This window comes from Acanthopagrus latus, chromosome 14 (assembly GCF_904848185.1).
Source record: "Acanthopagrus latus isolate v.2019 chromosome 14, fAcaLat1.1, whole genome shotgun sequence".
In the NCBI taxonomy this organism is placed as follows: Eukaryota; Metazoa; Chordata; class Actinopteri; order Spariformes; family Sparidae; genus Acanthopagrus; species Acanthopagrus latus.
This window is the reverse complement of record NC_051052.1, coordinates 12,120,917-12,141,254: the sequence shown is the minus strand read 5'-3', so window position 1 is coordinate 12,141,254 and position 20,338 is coordinate 12,120,917. Positions and strand designations below refer to the sequence as shown.

The following is a 20,338-nucleotide window of genomic DNA, read 5'->3' as shown; positions in this document are numbered from 1 at the left end:
CAGTCAGTGATTCACTCAAACACAAACAACTTGCCTATAATAAGTGAAGGCAAACAGAAGGAAACAGGAAATGTGACAGACTTCCTCCAAGTGGTTCAAGTGTACGTGCACACTGACACACTCGATGGCTGAAAATTACCAATATCATATGTGTTTCGTTAACTAAAATTAGTAAATAAAAATGTGTTTCTTTAACTGCTGAACTTAATAAGCCTATTCAAAAGGGGAGATACAGCTGCACTAAAACACAAGACAATAATAATTACCAGCAGATAGGCCTGTCACAATAATCATGTTATCGACTTATGGATGTATGTACATAACCTCGATGTTGCCCATTGTGTTTACATGAGAGCATAACAAGCAGGTATCTTCCAATTATCAAAAGTCTTGGGTGCAGCACTGTAGCATTTTTAAACATTGATAAATAAAAGAAAACCACAAAACCTGCACAATAAATACATTTATTTAGAACATTTTTTTTTTCAATATTCCTATTCTAATGTTTGAATATTAAAACTTAAAACTACATAGCTCTTTGAAGGGATGTACTTGCATTATGATTAGGAGTGTAATGATCCATTGATTTGGATTGCTGTTGCTTTGGCAATGTTAGCTTCTCCAACATGAGGCTGAAAACTGTTCATCCATTCTTTTCATTTTGCTGATAATTTTATTTATTTTTTTAATGTTTTAAACTAAAATTATTACATAGAACTTCTTTAGAATGACAATAATATTGCTTATCGCAGTTACTTCTGTGACATATGTGTGTATGAGGACTCTATTACTGCAAACAAAATCTACCTCTGGGCACTAATAAAGTAATTTGAAAGAATTCTGGGCACAAAAGAATAAAACTGATTTTTTTCACTCCCTCCTAGAACATTATCTACATTTACTGCATCTCATTTGGTATTCAAGATCCGCATTTCACAACATTAAAAAGTGTTATTATATATAATTATCATCACTGCCAAGCCCCCACTGCCATCACTTTCTTTGGCTAAAAGCAGGGCATCTTTAAGTCTAATAGATCACTCCCTCTCTACTTTCCTCCTCATGCCGTTTTACTCAAATTATCTATTTTTCTCTCGTCTCTGTCAGCCTCTCCATCTCCTCCTCTATCTCTTCCTCTCATAATACCCACGTCCCCGGTGGGAAGTCTATTAAATCAAGCCTCTCTCTTCTTCCTGGTTTTTGGTTCAGTCGCTGTAACCACTTGTTAATTCTGTAACAACTTTCCTTCCTCTCCTCAACACATCCTTTCATTCTGGCTGAGTTCATGTCATGGCACGACTCTATCTGCCCTCTTCCCGACCTTTGTAAGCCTGCCTTCCTCTCTCTCACCAGCTATCCATGTCACTCTTTTGAAACCATTCTGTCCAGTCGGTCTGTAGAGTACTAAGTCTATTAGTTCATTACTGTGCCTGCGTCACAACAGAGCTTCTGGCTGCTGACCGGTGCCTCATGCACAATCGCTCTTCAAAACTTTTTGTACATAATCTCTCCCTCCGCTTATTCACACGCTTTGAATAAATAAAATGGTTGCTGTCCACCTTGATTTAAGTCCAAGCTGACAACAGGACTTTTCAAAGCTTACCTTTTTAAACACTGCAGTGAGATAATGTAGCACCAACGTCTTTACCTGTTCTGTTAACAATGTGTTTGACACAGTTTGGAGAGCTACAGTGTTACTTCAAGGTCAGAGTATATGAGAAGTGTAAGAGCAGGATGCCTGCAGTGATGATGTCAGATAAGCTGAAGGAAGCTGTGCTGATGTTTAACCCTGAAACTGTGAACCGTCAGCCAATATACGAACGAAACTTATGTGTTGTCAAACGGCCAGTACTGGAAATTCAAAAGGGATTTCCCCACAGATATAGAGCCAGTAATGGTGCTAGATTTAGTCATGTTTCATTCTTTGTATAGCCTGACATGGCCACGCTTGATGAAATCAGCTAGTAGATCTAGTTTATTCTTCCATTTGTTAATTTTGAGTATAGCTGTTACATCTATGAAGACGTTCACTCATCAAAGTCCACAGTTTTCTTCTTCATAAATTCTACCACTGTATCAGGCACCTTTTTACTTACATACTACATACTAAAGAAATGTGTGTACAGCCTCATTATCTTGACTCCATTGGTGTTATTATGCAGGAATTGGATGCGTATTTGATAACCGCATTTCAAGGGACATTGCGAAAACTGTGTACATTGGCCAATATATCGATATTGCCATTTTTTAATTCCTAATATTCACATTGGGATCGACTTAAATAATCGAATATTGGTCGGGCTATAAAACAAACTATTGTGACAACAGGGTTGTTTCATTTTAAATATGTAAAGTTTCAAGACTCTGTACGAATCGGAAATGTATCAGTGCCTTAATATCTCTACCACTGACTGGTCTTAGATCTGATTAAATTTTAAATATGTCCAATCAGTGTTATAAGTGCAATAGAGATGACTTTACTGACACATCGAACAGAACAAACAACATTAAATTTTCCACCAAATTTTCCATATCGTAAAAATATATCCATAAAACGAGTCATATGCCTTTGTCCAGTCATACAATTCAACATGCAAGCTATTGGCTGGTTTATCATGTGTTGTGAATGCTCTCACAGCTATGAGCATGTGAGCACAATGTGAGCTCAGATTAATATATCATTAAAAAGCAGCTTTGCTTTGTATTAATTTTCTGACATCATCATACTCTGTGACTCAACAGGAAAGTCCAAATTACCTCACTGTCGAAGCACCTCGTGTATTGACTGTCAGGCTGTACTTGCCCTGAGAAAATGGAGTGCTGTAATCTTCTATAATCCTCAGCACCGCTGAAAATGCCTTCAGTCAGGTACTGAATACCAAACACTCACAGGCAGCAGCCTGTGCAGCAGCAAAGCAACTTTGATACCTGCAGTCTGAACAACTCACACGACTCTCAATTATAAGATATGCAAGTTGGACATGGAGAAGTGCATGGGTGATTGTGTCTCATACGCCAGTGCTGAGAAACAAATTTACATGCAGGTCAAACAAACACCAAAATCATTGCAAGCTGTTGCAAATTCTCGCCTTCTCTTCCCCCCTCTCTCTCTCACACGCACGCACACACACACACACACACACACACACACACACAAACACACACACACAAACTAAAGAAGCAGCCATCCAGTCATTTGTAACTGGAACCAAACAACAGAGCAGAAACATAAAGAGTGGAGGGATGAAAGAGGGAGAATGACAGACTAACACAGAGGGAGGGGGACATGAAAAAGGGAGGCAGAGGGAGAGCTGAAGAGAGAGAAAATGTGTAAAGAGAAATCATTAATCTGTGTGTGTGTGTGTGTGTGTGTGTGTGTGTGTGTGTGTGTGTGTGTGTGTGTACCTGTGCTGCGTATATATCAGTGTGCATGCTCACATCTGTGTGTGTGGACTGTATGTCTACTTCCCAAGGTCACTGCTGAGAGCTAGAGAGGGAAAAAAATTAACAAGACCAGTGGACAATGACGTTAGCTCTGCAAGGAACAGTACTCTTAAAGGGACAGCTCGGGACACGGGTTATTGCAGGGAAAACTCAATTTAGACAATGGACAATTTAGATGTTTAATTAATTCCTAATCTGGATTGAATTTATTCAGAGACGTGCTGAGATCAAGGATTTGTTTGTCGAAGCAGAACTGGCCGAAACTGAAACAAACACACGGAATAACATTATGAATATTTCATAAGAGGAAGAAATAGCCAGAAGGAGAGCGATAGAGAACATAAACTGCTCTACCCCCTGTAGTACCACACACACACACACACACACACACACACACACACACACACACACACACACACACACACACACACACACACACACACACACACACACAGTGTGGTAGCTGGTCCTGCCTGCACTCACATTGAAAAAGAGCAGGCAGTATCTCTATACAAAGCCACTCAGGAGGTTTGAGGCAACAAAAGGCTTTTCATTAGTGAACTATAGACATGGGACAACTGGAAATGAAGAGGTCTAGCTGTGCCGCAGAGCTCACAGGAGACAATCCAGACAGACACTATCAGCACCACACACTGACAAACACACGCTTCTTGTTTTTCCACTTGTCCTCAAAAGGTTGTGTCCAGCTATACTTGTTCTTTTTGAAAAGGAAAACGAAGATAAAAACTTTTCGAGCCTTTCTGACAGCAGTCATCTCTAACAGTCTATAATTTGACTTCCTGCTTCCTTTTCTGTCACTTTTCTATTCATATATCCACCTTCTTTTTTCATCTTTCACCCTCCACCTTTCACTCTTTGCCATCACCCCTTGTACCCCTGTCTCTTTTCAATCTCTACATACGACATCTTCTTGCTTTCCATTCTCACTAAAGACAGCTATCCCCAACATGTTAATGTTACTATCTAGTCTGAGAAATCAGACATCATTATAAATACCAAAAGCTGTTTTACGCTACAGCCAGATGCTTCAACCAGATGGTTAAATTCTGAACAATACACCTTCCACACACAGCAGTCGTCTGCTCTTTTTCCTTCAATCGATGTGTCTCTATTACTGTTACTAAATGCTCCCTGCCGTCCATCTCTACATCTCTCTCCTTTCATCTCCTGTGTTTCTTCTCTCCTCTTTTTTCCTTATCATAGCCTTTCCAGCAGCCTTCCTTCTCCATGAATCTTAGCTTGTTAAGTGCTGGTTACTAGGGCAGAAGATGTAACGATATATATGTGCTGATGGCCACTAGCAAGCTTTTTACATACACATATTCTCACTCTCTGCTATATATGTATGCAGACATACACAAAGTAGTTCACAAGAATGCTTCAAGAAGATATAAAATGTAACATTTCTCCCTTAAAATGTAGACCAATGACTAGGTGTCTGTTATATATTTTGATGGGTTTGTATTTGCATTCTCCCAAATGTTCCTAACTGTGTTGAAACCCTGAGAAATCTGTAATTTTGTTCAAGGTAATGGTGTGTTTAATTTGGTCTCCTGTCACCATAACTTCCAGGAAGGAAGCAGAGAGTGAGGAAGGACAATAGCGAACAAGACTAAATATAATGTAGGGTTAGATCAATGAAGGTCTAATACCAGATCGGACCAGTAATACTAAATTTGCCACTAGCTGTCTTCTTCTGCTCAAGTTTAACATCAAAATGATAATTAATATAAGACTTCAGCTGAGTGAAACTGGAGAACAGATTACAGAAGCGACAGTTCAAGTAGTCAAGTACATGAATCTCGCAAGTCAATAACTTTTCAACAAAACGTTTCTGCGGCTGCTTCACAATAAAAGCCTCATTAAGAAATTAAATGAGTCATGTAGATTCAGATTAGATTTGTTTTAGATTTTCACTCATAACAGTGGTTGTTCGACAATGAAGACAAACATGCCGGTTACACATTTAGTTTGTTTTGATTGAGAGACTGTAGCGGCAGAAATTGTAAACTGTGTCATCCAAAGATTCAACTAGGTACCATACACTTCCTGTACTCGTCTAATGTTTTCTTGAACTTTGCTCACATCAAGCCACTCTTTAACTTAACAATCTGTCTTTTCACATGATGAACAATAGAGAAATCACAAACCATCTTGTTATAAATCTTTGTGAACACACAGTATTTGCACAAAAGTCACAGACAGACACAGATGCTCAATTACCACACAGAACAAGTAAAACCCATCAAAGCACACAACAGATGCAGAATTACAGAGCTTCCAGCCAAATATTTTTTCCTGGCACCAAACCGGAGCCAAGAGCATGACACATTTTTGAAACAGAAACTGTGTGTGTATACCTGTCTGTTCAAATGAAGATGACTTAAGACGTAATGGTTTTTGGTAAGTCATCACTTCCTATGTACGTCTGTGCTCAGGTATGTTTGACAGTTTGAAAACTGTTGTGTGGACACTTATAAATGTACTGTGCTGTCACCTTTTCCTGCTACACACTCCACCTACAGTGTCAGAACCAGACACGCCTTTATCACTTTCTCATCAGAAGAACTCTATTACATCAATCCCTACTAGTCACAACAGATCAACGGGTTCGGTTTCACAGACTCTTACGACACTCAGCCTTATAATCAGTCAACTAGATAATACACAGAGGACCGAAAATAAGAGGCTTGGAAGCAGTTGGCCCTTCAGACCACTTTTTTTTTATTATTACTTTTAATGTCTGAAAGCTCACCATCTGCTCTGTGCTCTCTGCATCCACAGCTCCAAATCTGAATAGACAAAAACTGTAAATCCATTTTCTTAGATGCATGACTTTAACTGCAGCATGACACTTATCCTCCTTTGTGTGTGTGTGTGTGTGTGTATGCGTGCGTGTGTGTGATTGTGATCCGACTGACCTGAGAGTAGAAATTAGTCATAGTGGTTGTTTCGATGTCTTTCTTTCCCAGTATTTCCATTTTGACAGGAGCTGAGGGGAACTTGGTTGAGAAGTAGTCCAAGAAGTCAGGTAGGTAGCCGGCTTCCCCGTGGATAATCCCCATGACGTAGTGTGCTGCCTAGAAGACAATTGAAATAAAAATCAAATATCGGAATTAAAAAGCGACAGTTCACCTCAAAATACATAATGTACAATTTTTCTGCTTACCTGTTGTTCTATTTCTTTAACTAGTTTCTTTAGAATTCAAAAAAAGCAATTATAGAATCTGATCAAAATCTATGTTGTACCTGCGATGAGTCTTCCCTGAAAGCCAAGGTGACAAACTCCTGGGCGAATCTCTGCCTCTGGCCCGCGGAGAGAGACGAAAGCTGGGACGCGTAGGCATGGGCCACCAGGGCCCCTCCGTTCGGCTGGTTCTCTATGTGGATGTACGGGGCAAACTCTAGGCCCGCCATGCCAGGGTAGCTGCATTGCTGGTGTCTGATCGAAGGGGATTGTGGCATCTTGATGGAGTTGTGGATTGAGGAGTTAAAGAGAGGCTTGGAGGCAACGGGAAGGGAGGAAGGCATGAGGTGTGCAGTTTTGTTGTTAGGCGGTGGGAAAACTGGTAGAGGGGACTTAAATGGAGACAGGGAGGAGTTGTGAGGGGGGTTGGAGGGTGGAGAAGATGGAGGGAGGAGAAGGAGGCCAGCACATATAGTTTGGCAGGAGCGGTGGTACATCTTCACTCGTTTGTGCTTCTCGCCCTCTTTGTGTTTCTTCTTCTTTTTCTTCTTCACTTTTTTGATTTGCAGCTCCTCCAAGCTGATCTTAGCTTTCTCTTTTTCATCTGGACAGAGTGACAGAGAAAGAGGGAGAACGAGAGAGAGCAAGAGGGGGAAGCGTCTTATTACTTAGAAGGAAGACATGTTTCATGGGACAAGACGTGCATAAAAGAGCCCCGCCAAAGTATGAGGAAAAAAATCGCATTTTGATGTTTGAAGCTAGCAGGGAGACACATCATTCATGTGGGCTTTGGAAGAAAAAAAAATCTATTCAAGTCTGCTGTCTGATGTGTGATGGATCAACAAACCAATCCTCTGCCCTTTTTCATTCCCCTGCTGTAAGAAGACACTTTTCACTTTACAGTGAATCAGCTACTCTCGCAATAACAAAAGCTCAGAAAAACCCCCTAGTGATGTACGGTGACGAGAAAAATGCAGGGAAAAACACTTGACAGTCTGTCAAATGAGTTAAAAAGATAGCAGCATATATTCAGTAAGTTTTTCACCCAGATTGTTTATTCTAATCATCAAAACAATCTGATACCTGATTAATTCCCTATTTAAAAAACAATAAAACAGAAAACTAATCAGTGCTAACTAATCTAAGCAAGTGTAGACAGATGACTCATTGCGTTTCCCAGATGGTGCGCATCTCCCGGGGCGCAAACATAAAATAAATTGAAGGGGCCTGAATTGGAATCCCTTGAGAGAAGCAGATATGACTAAGCCAGGAAACAAGCTCTCGAGTAGCATATCTGAACAGAGATAATACTGTACATGGTAGACTTTCTCTTGAGAGCCTGAGGCAAGACAAAGTGGCACATGCAAATTTATGCACAGTGGTACTGTATGTATTTGTGTCTGAGTGTGGGCCTGTGTGTTTGTTCGTGTGTGTGTGTCTGAGCTGTTCACATCTATCTGCAAATGTGCTGCTGGACGCTTCATTCCCTCCCCGTGGATGTGCGTGAAACTGGACGTGTATGTACGCTCACTGTGCATGTGTGAGTTACTCCGATAGAGTGCTGCCATCTCAGCATAATTTAAATATCAGCTGCCATCACATTCACAAACACATAAACCAACAAACTCTCAGTCCAGTTTGTACCCCACACATTCAACAAGAGATAAGGCGGGAATGAGACAGAATGACAAACAGCGGAGTGAGAGAGAGCGTAACATAATGTGTGTGAGAGCAACAGCAAGAAGGTATTTGCAGTACAATACCCAAGCTACTAATCCAAAAGCTCTTTAACCCACAAGCCACCCCTCCCCTAATTCTCTCTGTACACAGACACACATGTTTACTCACAACCCCTAACCTTCATCAATCCATGGAAGAGCAGCGATGCAGAGAAAATATGTCAAGTGTGACATATTTCTCTGTCCGATATTGTAATGGTGATACGAAATGCAATAAACAGACCTAAGGAGGTAATTTCACTGTGTTATGCTTGTGCGAACTGCAAATAGAAATATTCAACATTAATGTTGGTTTAATGTTAGTTTCTTTATTAATATCAAAAGATAATTTCAAACTTTAAATATTCTGTTCTGGATTAAAAAGCACCACTAATGTGCAAATAGAGATTCAGATGAAATACAACTAATCACTTAGTGTGTATTTCAAATATTTGTAGGTGTTTGGTGTGCCTGCAGCTTCATAATCATTTCCACCATGGTTTATTGTGTCCAGACTCAAGTTTGCTGTCAAAACCACACATTTTATTATCTATTCATGTGCTCCATTTGACTACAGGACAAAATTCCCCCAAGGATTAAAAAAAAAGATAGGCACGCCTTTAAATTTCAGGTGCACTCTGCGTATTATTTATGAGGCTGGTTGGAAGGTTGGTTGGTATGGTTGGAATATAGTTGTGATGAAAAAAAAGAAAGAAAAAAAATCAAAAAAGCATGTGTCTTTTAATAAAAATTCTTTCTTTCACTCTTTATATTTTCTTTATTCATATTTTGGAGGGAAAGAGACAAATCCTGACAGTTGTAAACCAGCTTTTTTTGGCATTCTTACTTTAAAATTGATTTAAATGACTAATAGATTATCAAAATGTTTGGTCGATTGATTAATTAATTAAAATTTAAATTTGCAATTTATCCATCTTGCTTGGAGAAATAAATTAGGTTGTCAAGATGATACCAGAACTTTCAACTTGACAAGTATTCAAAAACTATACTTGATGAAAATGATGCTCCTTTTAGCGCTCTTTAATGAAAATTGTAGGGGTATCAGCACAAAATAGTACTACTTCAATTATCATGCAGCGCAACATATGAACTCTACCCTTTGGTTTCCAAGCCAAGTTCCCTACTGCTGCCCCTAACTGACTAATTGACTCATTATTTCTGCTCTGATCAGGAGCCATATGACCTGCTGTAGGACCCCTTGCAGTAAATCCATACCAGATCACTCACTGTCAGCTCCTCTAAAACAAAAAAAAGAAGATTTTTTTAAACACAAAGATTTGCACCATTACGTTTCTGCTTATTCAAAAACTGTCCAAAAATATAGATGTTATTCCTATGACGTCTTAAGACCTCAGCCTCTTTGCTTTACACACAAACACATACATTCATAAAGGAAGAGACAGGTTCGATGATCACGATCAGTTTAAGGTCAGATAAGTTTTCCGTTTAAATAATAAACACACACACGCACACACGCGTGCACACGCACACACACCATCAGTGGTAGTAAAGCAGCCTTACTGTCAGACTAGCTGTTTGCTGCTTATTGATTTCCTATAAATGCTTCCTCTGGCTGGCCCCCTCTCTCTCTGTCGCCCTTTTCAATTGTAAACATATCACTCTCTCATTGATTAAATTTCTAACTTCCCCCTCTGTCACTCCCAACATTTGCAAACTTAACACTCACTGATTAAATACTACTACCGACAACCTACTCTCTGGTGGGTTGAGCCTCCTCCTCATTTCTCTCTCTGCTCAGATTCAGTATTGCACCCTGTGTCCCGGTGTGTCTCTATTATCGTAAACACACATGAGTAAATACCAGGCTCTCCTAGCACGGCAGACTGGAGACTCTTTATCAGCCTGTCCCTCGCTCTCTCTCTCTGTTTTCACCTTTACAACTCTTGCTAACGCTACACTCATGCTAAGAAGATGAACCAACATGACGAAGGCATCTGTCCATTCCACACACAGCAAAAAGATTAAAAGGTTGAGCTAAATTATCCATCTGTGATTTTCAGCTGCAGCCGCTGGCTATGGTATGTGGCCAAAGCCTCGGTGAGACCTTCAAATGTCACAGTGTGGTCGTGGCATACCAGCACGGAGACACTGCGCGTCTGACCACAGCTTTTGGGCAAATCAATCAGAATAAAAGTCTGTCTAAAAAAGGTCGCGTCAAGAGCACTGAAAGAGACGGACATTACGTCACTGCACTCTGCAGATAATTCAGTCAAAAGGTCAACAATGAAACTCGCTCCTGCATTCATGAAGTGAACACAGACTGATACAGTTTCGGGGCAGTTTTTTGTGTATTTATTTGCGTTGGTGTAAAAGTTGGCAGTTCTCGAAGGTAAAGTGTAATGCTTTGTCTTTTTTTTGTATGTTTGTGACGTAAGTCAGGGTTTAAAAATCTTGTACTTATCCATGATTTAACTTACAATGGGGTTTACTATTCTAAATGTACCATTATGTTTTACAATGCTGTTAAGTTAAATTGTAAATATCCTGCCTCTACATCCTGCATGTTTGTCACAATCCTTTAATACAGTTGAAGAGGTTCATTGCCAAAAATATCCATGTAAAGCCTCATATCAACCTCTTTTTAAGCTGATATTGATCTCAAAAATCACATGTTAGTCATACAGCAGAAATGTATAAGACTACCATTCTTAAGGCTGCGAGTAACAGTTGTTTACAGAATGTGTTGTTTATTTTCTTGATGATTATAAATATTTATCCATTCATTATATCTAATTCCAGAAAAATGTGAGAAAAAGCCTGTTGTAATTTCTCAGACCCAAAGGTGATGTCATAGAGAAAGTCAGAGAGAAACTAGACACATGGCAAAGCTACTTTGCCCTGGCTTGTCTCCCAGCTTCTCCCATTACAATCCAAGCTACCTCAGGTCAGACTAAAAAAACCCTAAGAACAAAATGTCCATGTGAGGAGCAACTAAGTGCAAAGGTCAACCTAATGCCAGGGAGCAGCTACAACCACTGTGGCACGGTGCAATACAGAGCCTTGTGTGATGACCCCACAGTATTAGCATTTATTCACCACCTACTGGGTGCAGCTGAGTGCATCTCCTGCTTATATGTTACAAACATAATGATGACATTCTGTACTGCACCGCTGAAAGTGGTGCCAAATGCTGGGGAAGTTCCAGTAATGTCTGGTTTCTGAGAGATCTGACTCACTTACATTCCACTGAACACATTTTATTATTTAGTACTGTAATCATGGCATTGTTTTGTTTCTTTTACTGTCATGAAACAAAACAAAAAGCAGATTTGCCTTTCATGAGTTGAGTTTCCTTGTCACTGTACCTTGTAGTTGTAACAGTGCATTACAGGGAGCTGAAGGAAAGGACTGAACACCCCTCTGCACATACAACCAACTGTCACAATTCCACTTTTAGTTTATAGATGTGAAACCGCATATAAAAACATTATACAGCTGATAGTTTCTAATGGCAGAAAAGGGAAAATACTCAAGATTTTTGTGAATGAAACTCAAGACTTAAGACAGTCAGGAATTTGTTTTGCTTCACTGCTTCTCATGACTGTTGGTGGAACACTTGTTTGAGCAACTTGTTTTGAGTCTTGAGCTATATTGGCCATAGACTAGTTCTGTTTAGCTACTGCCATGTCTCTGTCCCTCCCCTGGAAGCAATGTCACCTAAGAGAGAAAATAGTGGCTTAAGCGTTACATGGTTGTTAGGCCCTCATATTTTGCTTGGGCTCTAATAAACATTTACAACACTCCTCTTGATCTAACTGAAATTTCATTCAAATTGGACCATACCAAATCTAATAAGATATGCAACACATAAGCAATTCCATAGAGGAAGACAATGACATATAATCAAGTCAGTGAACTTGGGATTCTTTTGTTAAGATCAAGACTGAATAATCAAAATAAAAGTTCATGTCTGTCTGGTGGCAAAAAAACTCAATATTCACTCATTTTAGCTTTTCACATTTAAGAATGTGCATTTTATAAATGTAAGTTTCATCTTAATGGAGACTGCTTTGGGCTGTTTTGTTATACGAAAAAGTGACTCAATAAATACATTCACACTTTAATGAATCACTTAGTCTGCATGTATGAGTGTGTGTTTCCACCAACCTTTAATTGGCAGCTTGACGTCGCCGTTCTCTCTCTTAATCTCATTCACCACTTTGTGCTTTTTCTTCTCCTTTTCCCTCTCTCTGTCTTTGACCTTCTTCTCCCTCTCCTCTCTGTCTCTCTCTTTTGCCTTGTCCTTGTTGGAGTGCTCTATGGAAGCAGAGAGGAAGGTTTTCAGTCTTGATGGTACAGAACACATTATTATGAGCACTCGGATTTACTCTCTCACACACACACACACACACACACACACACACACACACACACACACACTTCGATTTTTTTCCCAACGCCTTAACTGAACTCTTGCAAGTGCTTCACCCTAACAGTCACGCTTAACTTTTCTTTTATCTTTTTCGTCTTCCTCCCACAAAATGTAGGGTTTCTACTTCTCTGCTGCAGCAGTTTCATCTCTCTACCAAACCTCTACCCTTATCGCTCATGTTTCCTCAGCAAAGTAATTACCTTCGATTCCTTAGGCTGCACCAGCCGCTCTGCAACTTCGATCATAACCCGAAAGCTACATCTCATCATGATATAACTCACATTTCTTCCCCCAAACCCAGCATCTACTAGCTTCAACATGATCTCAAAACTCCTAAAATCCTCCACTGCGTTAGGATTTTATTTCCTCTTCCAGCGCTTCTTCTTCTGACAGAATCACATAAGTTTTCAAGTAATATTACAGATCGAGGAATTGGAGCACACTCATTGAAACGGCTCTGGATGAGAGGAACAGTTTAAAATGTAAATACTGCAACCATTACACACACCTCTTTAGTTGTGAGGAGTGGCAAAGGCAAAGGCAGAAAGGCAAAGCATGTCTAAGTGCAGATGGGTGTAACTTAGCATCCCTCACCTTCAGATGAGCTTATGTAGGACTGGAACTGCCAAAATTAAAAAATGAAATAAAAAATCTATGGCAAGATAAATACATTATATACTGTTGATATACTGCACGGAAAATATAGCTTAAAATAAATGTGGGCATTAATCAATTCATAAAATGTGACACAGATTGAGTTTTTCACTTGAACTGTTTTAACCTTTGTATATATTCCCAAAATGTAATTACTTTCCCAATTTAATTTTCTATTTAATTTATTCATTTTCAAGATGTTTTTCCTTCAGATTTTGTGAGATAATACAGAAATACATACATAAAATGATCAAAAAATACACAAATTCAGGAATTACTACAAAAGGTACATAAAAAAGAAACAAATTTAAAAAGAAATGTCACTTTTTAAAAATCAATTAATGGCTACATTTCTTGCACGTAAGGATATATTGATATATATATATATAGAGCTATTTATTAGATTCTTTCTTTCTTTCTGATTTTGGTAGTTTCCGTCCTCCGTAACAGCCAACAAAACCTCACCTTTCTTGAAATTATTTTGTTTTACCAAATCTTTTATACCACTCCTCCTTTGATTCTTTACTTCCTTTCATAATGAAATAATAAGAAAAAAAAAACACATGCCCTCCTTTATTTTTTTCACTTTTCGTTTGCTGATTCTTTCTTTTCCTTCGCAAGGAACTTTTTTCTTTGAACTCAGTCAGATCCGTCTTTAAAAGGAAGCAGTGTTTTCAAACTGTTCACTCTCCTGTGGACGTGGGGAGTGGGAAAGTGAACACAGTGGGGTCTGACTCACTGTTTGTGGGATCAAAGAATAAAAATGCTTTGAAAGTAAAAAAGGCTTAAAGGCGCAGGAGGAGAATTAGAGGTACATTGATACACTCCTTTTTAATGATTGTTTTAAATAAATACCATGGCATCTTTCAAGTTCAGTTGGTTGTTGTTCTTTGTTACTCAACATGCAGGTAGTCGTCCCCCTTATACCCTGTGGTTAATAGGAGGAATGCCAAGAATGTTAACAAACCATTTTAAGACAATAAATGCTGTGAAATTATCTGACACTGTAAGAAAACCCCAGCACGTTTCAAAACATCAATTGAGCTCCACAGGAAGCTGCCTACAAAGGGAGGTCTCACTCATACCTACTGCCAGATGTATAGAAACAAGTCAGACCATGCCAGAGCAGTAACATTTACAAACTTCAAGTTTACAGGCAACGGGAGATAAATTGGCTCGGGTGGCTGACGGGACCTTTAACATACTGGAAAGTTTGAAAGAAGGGGCTTCCTCTTAAAACACAGAGAGGGTCATCAAGTTCAAGCAGGCTCATAACTTAAATGTTGAACAATGTTTATCAGGAACACAGCACAAAACCTTAGGTGTAAATGAATAAGAAATTCATTAGATCCATCAGACTGAAACTTCCTATCTGCTTTTTTTTCCCTCTCATTTTGTTTCGGACTGTCTTGCAGCGGACAGTTTTGAAGGCGAACACAGCAGGTGGTTTTCACTGTTTGGATGATCACAGGAGAGACAGCGCTTTGAAAGATAGAAAGCCAGAAGCAGCTGTTTGTAACTATTGCTACACTGATACCCACGATCTAACTCTATGGAGTTGGAGAGCAGAAACATGAATTCAGAGAGTCAATGGGTTATCTACTTTTTTTGTTAAATGTAAATTACAAGGTTCTTCAATGACCTGTCCTTAAAATGAACTTTAACGTACAACTTCTAACTTGCATTAACCTGCAGCACATTGTTCAACATTGTAGCTCGGCCAGGTATGAATGTGTGTTAGCACTGCTTTTAGATTTGCAGCTGGACCAGGATCGGGCTCCAACCATTGATCAGCTTCATAATCGATTTATTTTCTAGATGAGTCGATTAAACGTATGGTCAATAAATTGTCATAAAATAGTGGAAAATGTCTGTCCCAGTTTCCCAAAGTCCAAGGTCATGTTTATGTCAAGGTCTTGTTTACTTCCATTTAATGTTCATTTTTGCATTAAGAGAATCTGATATTTTTTTCTTCCTGTATCTGGACATCTTTCTATTATGATTTCTTTGAACTAAAGAAACTGAAACGTCCAGTTGCCTACGATATAGCACTTGGAATTAACATGACCTGGATGACTGAGAACATTAATCAACACTAAACTGAAGCTGGCCAAACATGAGCACATGATAGTTTCTGGGTCAGCGGTGTTGGACTGTAAAAGTACAGGTAAACCTGCCCTCCAGGAAAATCCTGCTCCTCCAGATGGTCAGTCCACCCCTGCCACTGTGGCAAATCCATGCGTCACCATTCAAGCACGTCTCAAAATAATTTAGCAATAATCTTCAGACAGCCATTCATTATATTTAATTGCTATTGAACGTGCAGAGTTTAGTGTCTTGTAATTTTGGGGACTGAACAAATGACCCAGCCGACAGTAACTTAATTGGGTGCTGATTGCAGTTAAGCTTCATTTTGTCTCGCCCTCGCTGTACGTGGCCACACACGAGTCGTCCCAGGCATAGTTAGAGATTCAGTCAGCACGGTGCATTTACACACACACACGCACAAAATCAGACATTTACATGATTCACAACAAGCAGACTCCCCAATAACACAGGTTTACATGACTGAATAATCAGGAAAAGATGGATTTCATTGGTGCTCGCTGGTTTGCCTTCAAGAAAGATCCAATAACTTGTCATTTGAGTTATAAACACAGAAGATTTGAAAGCAGAAATCAGAAAATCCACCACTAACCTTATTACTCTTTTTCAAAAACAAGTTTTTTCGCCTCAGCATTAATCTGTGACTGTATTTCATCATTTTACACAATTATGATTTGTCTGACTTAACCCAAATGTGAGAATAATCTTCAGCCAAACTGCATCTGGTTAGAATTATCATATCAGACTGTGTGTAAACGCACTGGGTGTCAACATCGGGTCACACTGCTGAATACTACAGCTGGTCTCCATGAGGATTAACTGACCTTTGAGTTAAACAACGATTTTGTTTGCACTAGATCAGCCTGCCCGTTGCAGCATGGTTTCCTTCCGTTTACTGCTTTTAGTCAGAATCATGTCTCTTATTTAAATACCACATGTAACCAGGAGTCACTGCTCCCTGGCACTTGTCTTCAGTTCTCTCTCCAACTGCAAACCCACCACTAATAACATTACTGTGATGATGTGATAGTCTTTTGATCCCTGTAAGAAGATTCTTCCCTTCCAGGAAGGTCAGGGTGCAGTCAGCCTCAGAGCGGTGCTCCTGAAGCTGGCAAGACTCACTCTATGGCTTGAGGACTCAGGCCCTGTCTTCATGCTCACACAAATTTCTTAAAACAAATCTTTTTCCTTATTTTTTTTCCTCCCCACGTAAACAGCATTGTAGGTCAATGCTTTCCAGGCTGAAGATATTAAAATACTCTGTTTTCAGTGTTTATATCTTGACAGGCAGAAGTTTTTGGGAAATGATGACACCAACACTCAGGTTCACCCAGGTCTTATCAGTGATTGTAGCATCATTGGAAAATGCGAACCCAGTGTATGTGATATGATGCTGTAGAGTATTTGAGTTTGTACATTGCCAGAATGGATGTAATACAGTCTATATTTGGAAAGATATAAGAATGGAAATAGTGTTATCTGGGAGGATTCTGTGAAGAGCAGTCCCATTTTTCCTGTCTTATCATGTTTGTCCCGTTTTCAAGAAAAATTACCTGTTGGCTCAGTAGCAGCTATACTTGGGCCGATTATATTGTGCGAGATTTTTCACAAAATTGCATATTGAACAGCTGTAATTACATCTTAGGGATTATATTTTGAAAAGAAAATGCAAGTGGTGCTGTTCCTATAATCAAATTCGCATGAACACAGCGCTTCAACATGCATACATGGACGACTAAGAAAAACACTAGCTTGAGAACGTGGTGAGCCTAGCAAATTGAATTAGGCTATATTTTGTCTCTGTTGTGGGCAGGTGTTGACTAAACAGGGCCGCAAGTTTGCTGTCTCACATCAGGGTCCATCACGCGGAACAGTTATATTGGCTGGAGTGGGCAAGCAAACGACACAAAATCATCAACATCATCTATCATGACATTTGTGTGGGACAAACATACTGTCCCACACAAATATCATGATAGATGATATTGATGTCGCTTATTTATTCAAAAGTGAATTTTGGATATCGCTGAAGCCCATAACCAGCCCTGATACCTGTGACAGATATGACAGAAACTACAAGTAAAATTAAGTAAGTAGTAAGAGTACGTAAAAGTAATAACATTCATAATATTTTTCACAACTAAGTAACCAACCACAGTACTGCCTACTATTCACACTGCTACACACATGCTCAGTGTATGTCAATGGTCATGTGATATGCGTTTTCGGGTGTGAGATGAAACGGTAAAAATATGCTCATCTGACCAGGTATCTTTTATGAAATACCAGTGTACATCAATCTCCCATCCTCACTTTGACCAATACACAGTCAAACCATTGAACAGGCACTACACTAAGCAGATACTCACAAAACATGGTTCAAAATCTGTTATTTCAGTGCCATCTTAAGACTGTGCCAACTGCAGCTGTGTCATGGAGTCGGGGGAGAAGGCTGACACACTATTACCAGTTTTTACAGGAAGGTGCAGCTCAGAACGGAGCATTTTAATCCCTGAAACGTTTTGCTCAGGATTAATGTTTTCCAGCAACACTCTGCTCAGCTTTCATACCCTTCCTCATCTTTAAGTTTGAAGCTACTCAAAATAATTACAGTCCCCTACAGCTGGCCACTGACCAGCTCACTACAGCAAGAAGAATAAAATACTTTGCTCAAGAGTACCTCAGTGAGATTGTTGAAGGAGTATTATTATTTATGGCTGCATTTAAATGTTCCCTCTCACGTCCAGAAATGAAAACGTTGTAGCCAGAATAAGAAGCGCTGCAGTGTTTGCATGGCTGCATCCAGCATTAAGATTAACATATAAAAGTGTACCTCTTAAACTACTTATTAAACTACACTGACTTAATGATTGCTCAATGTTAATTATGGAGTAATCCCTCTTTTGTGTTCTGATCCATGTAATCAGTAACACCAGCTTCTATCTCTTCTGGAATAAAGCATGCGAAAACATTCACCACAGCTTGTTTACAAGACTGTGTTTCTGTGAGGGCTACAGGCCGACACCACGTCTCGTCCTGGTATTCACACTGACTGCAGTGGCTGTTCAGAGCATGTCATGACCTCTTAAACTACCCAACTGGAAAGGGGTGACATCATGCACTGACATGCACACTTGCATGTGTCCACTCAGCCCTCGCACTGGTGTCTAAACACTCGCACTCAAATAACATTTACATGCACTAGAACACACAAATGCAGGCATGAGGGGATTTTGAGATGCTCTGATGTGACAATGACAAAACACCAAGAAAAACAATGTTCACTAATGAGACAAGGACAAAAAGAATTTGGTGGATTCTACACTGTAACCGTATCAGTCTCTGCCACGGTACAAATCAATCTTTTTTTTTCTAAATAATATGAATTCTTAGAACATATTTGTAGTTTTATTAATCAATTAGCTAATATCAATTTTGTCTATGAGGAAAAATACTGCAACATATATGTTGATAATAAACAGCAAACAATATTCTATTTCAAGTATATATCAAGTTCATCAAACAAATAGTTTGAGAAAATAGAACATAGCATTTTTTCAACCAAAATACCGTTTTCATCATTCTGTTAAGAGTCATTATCATGGATAACAACAATTATATTTATTGTATTATACCATATACCAACTGTGAACATCTCAACCCATGATGGTGTTATTGTTATACTGTAAAAGTGATTTTTAATCAAACCACTGATAAATGTCATTTATCTATTTGTCTATTGTTATTTATTCTGGCATTAAAGGGTACATTACAGCAACCTGACATCAACTGCTCATCATTTATTTAACCGACTCGCCTTCTCCAGTAAAATTACTCTGGATTTCCCCCTCCAACATGCAACACCTGCAGTCACACTCAAAGCTAAATATATTAACTAAATATGTTTGTTTTTTTTAATCTGGGAAAAATGTGATAATATTTGCAGATATATTACATATTGTAAAACATCATGTAGAAAACATAATTATGGGCAGTAAGCCTTTTCCCATAAAGTAGCAAGTGCCTGGAATACCATACCTACAGAACTAAGGAATATCACATCTCTTAACTCTTTCTCCAAATCTATAAAACAGTGGTTATTAGAAAATTAAATATGCTGTCATAAAGGGGATAATGTGGTTATGCCTTTGTCTTGACTAATGTCCTGTGTCCACATGCTTTTGTCTGCACTTACACTGTTCTGTCTGTGCTAATGTGCTTGGTGCTTTTGTCTGTGTTCAATTGCGTATGTGTTTTAACGTGAAGTTCTGATGCGCTTTGTTTGTGCTTATATGTTATGTGATGAATTGCCCTCATATGTGTTTTATATTTTCATTTGCCTTCCAGGGACAGCTGTCGTAGTCTGGAGTAGTGGTTGTCCTATTTTACTTGATTGTGCTCATGTGTTGTATTTGATGTCAGATATGGTATATAATACTACCATCCTGCCAGGAACTGCAGTTCAAAAGTAGCCTTTATGGCTAAATCTGGCACATTTATATGATAGACTTGGGTGCTGCTGTTAATGAATGTGCATTGTCCCTTTTCTAGACACATACATATATATACATACATATATATATATATACATATATACATATACATACATATACATACATATACATACATATATATAAATATATACATACATACACATATATATACATACATATATATATATATATATATATACATATATATATATATATATATATATATATATACATACATACATACATACATACATACATACATACATACATACATACATACATACATACATACATACATACA

At 38.8% G+C, this 20,338-nt stretch overlaps 1 protein-coding gene across 1 annotated transcript in view; it reads right to left on the bottom strand.

Annotated features, from left to right (window-relative positions):
- Positions 1 to 20,338, bottom strand: part of LOC119032394 (lysine-specific demethylase RSBN1L-like) — a 39,948-nt gene that overhangs the window by 17,786 nt on the left and 1,824 nt on the right. The window contains exons 2-4 of the mRNA XM_037121494.1: positions 12,520 to 12,669; positions 6,715 to 7,256; positions 6,387 to 6,545 (exon numbers count right to left, since the gene is read on the bottom strand). Coding sequence (XP_036977389.1) covers positions 6,387 to 6,545; positions 6,715 to 7,256; positions 12,520 to 12,669 — 851 coding nt within the window. The remainder of the gene's footprint in view (positions 1 to 6,386; positions 6,546 to 6,714; positions 7,257 to 12,519; positions 12,670 to 20,338) is intronic.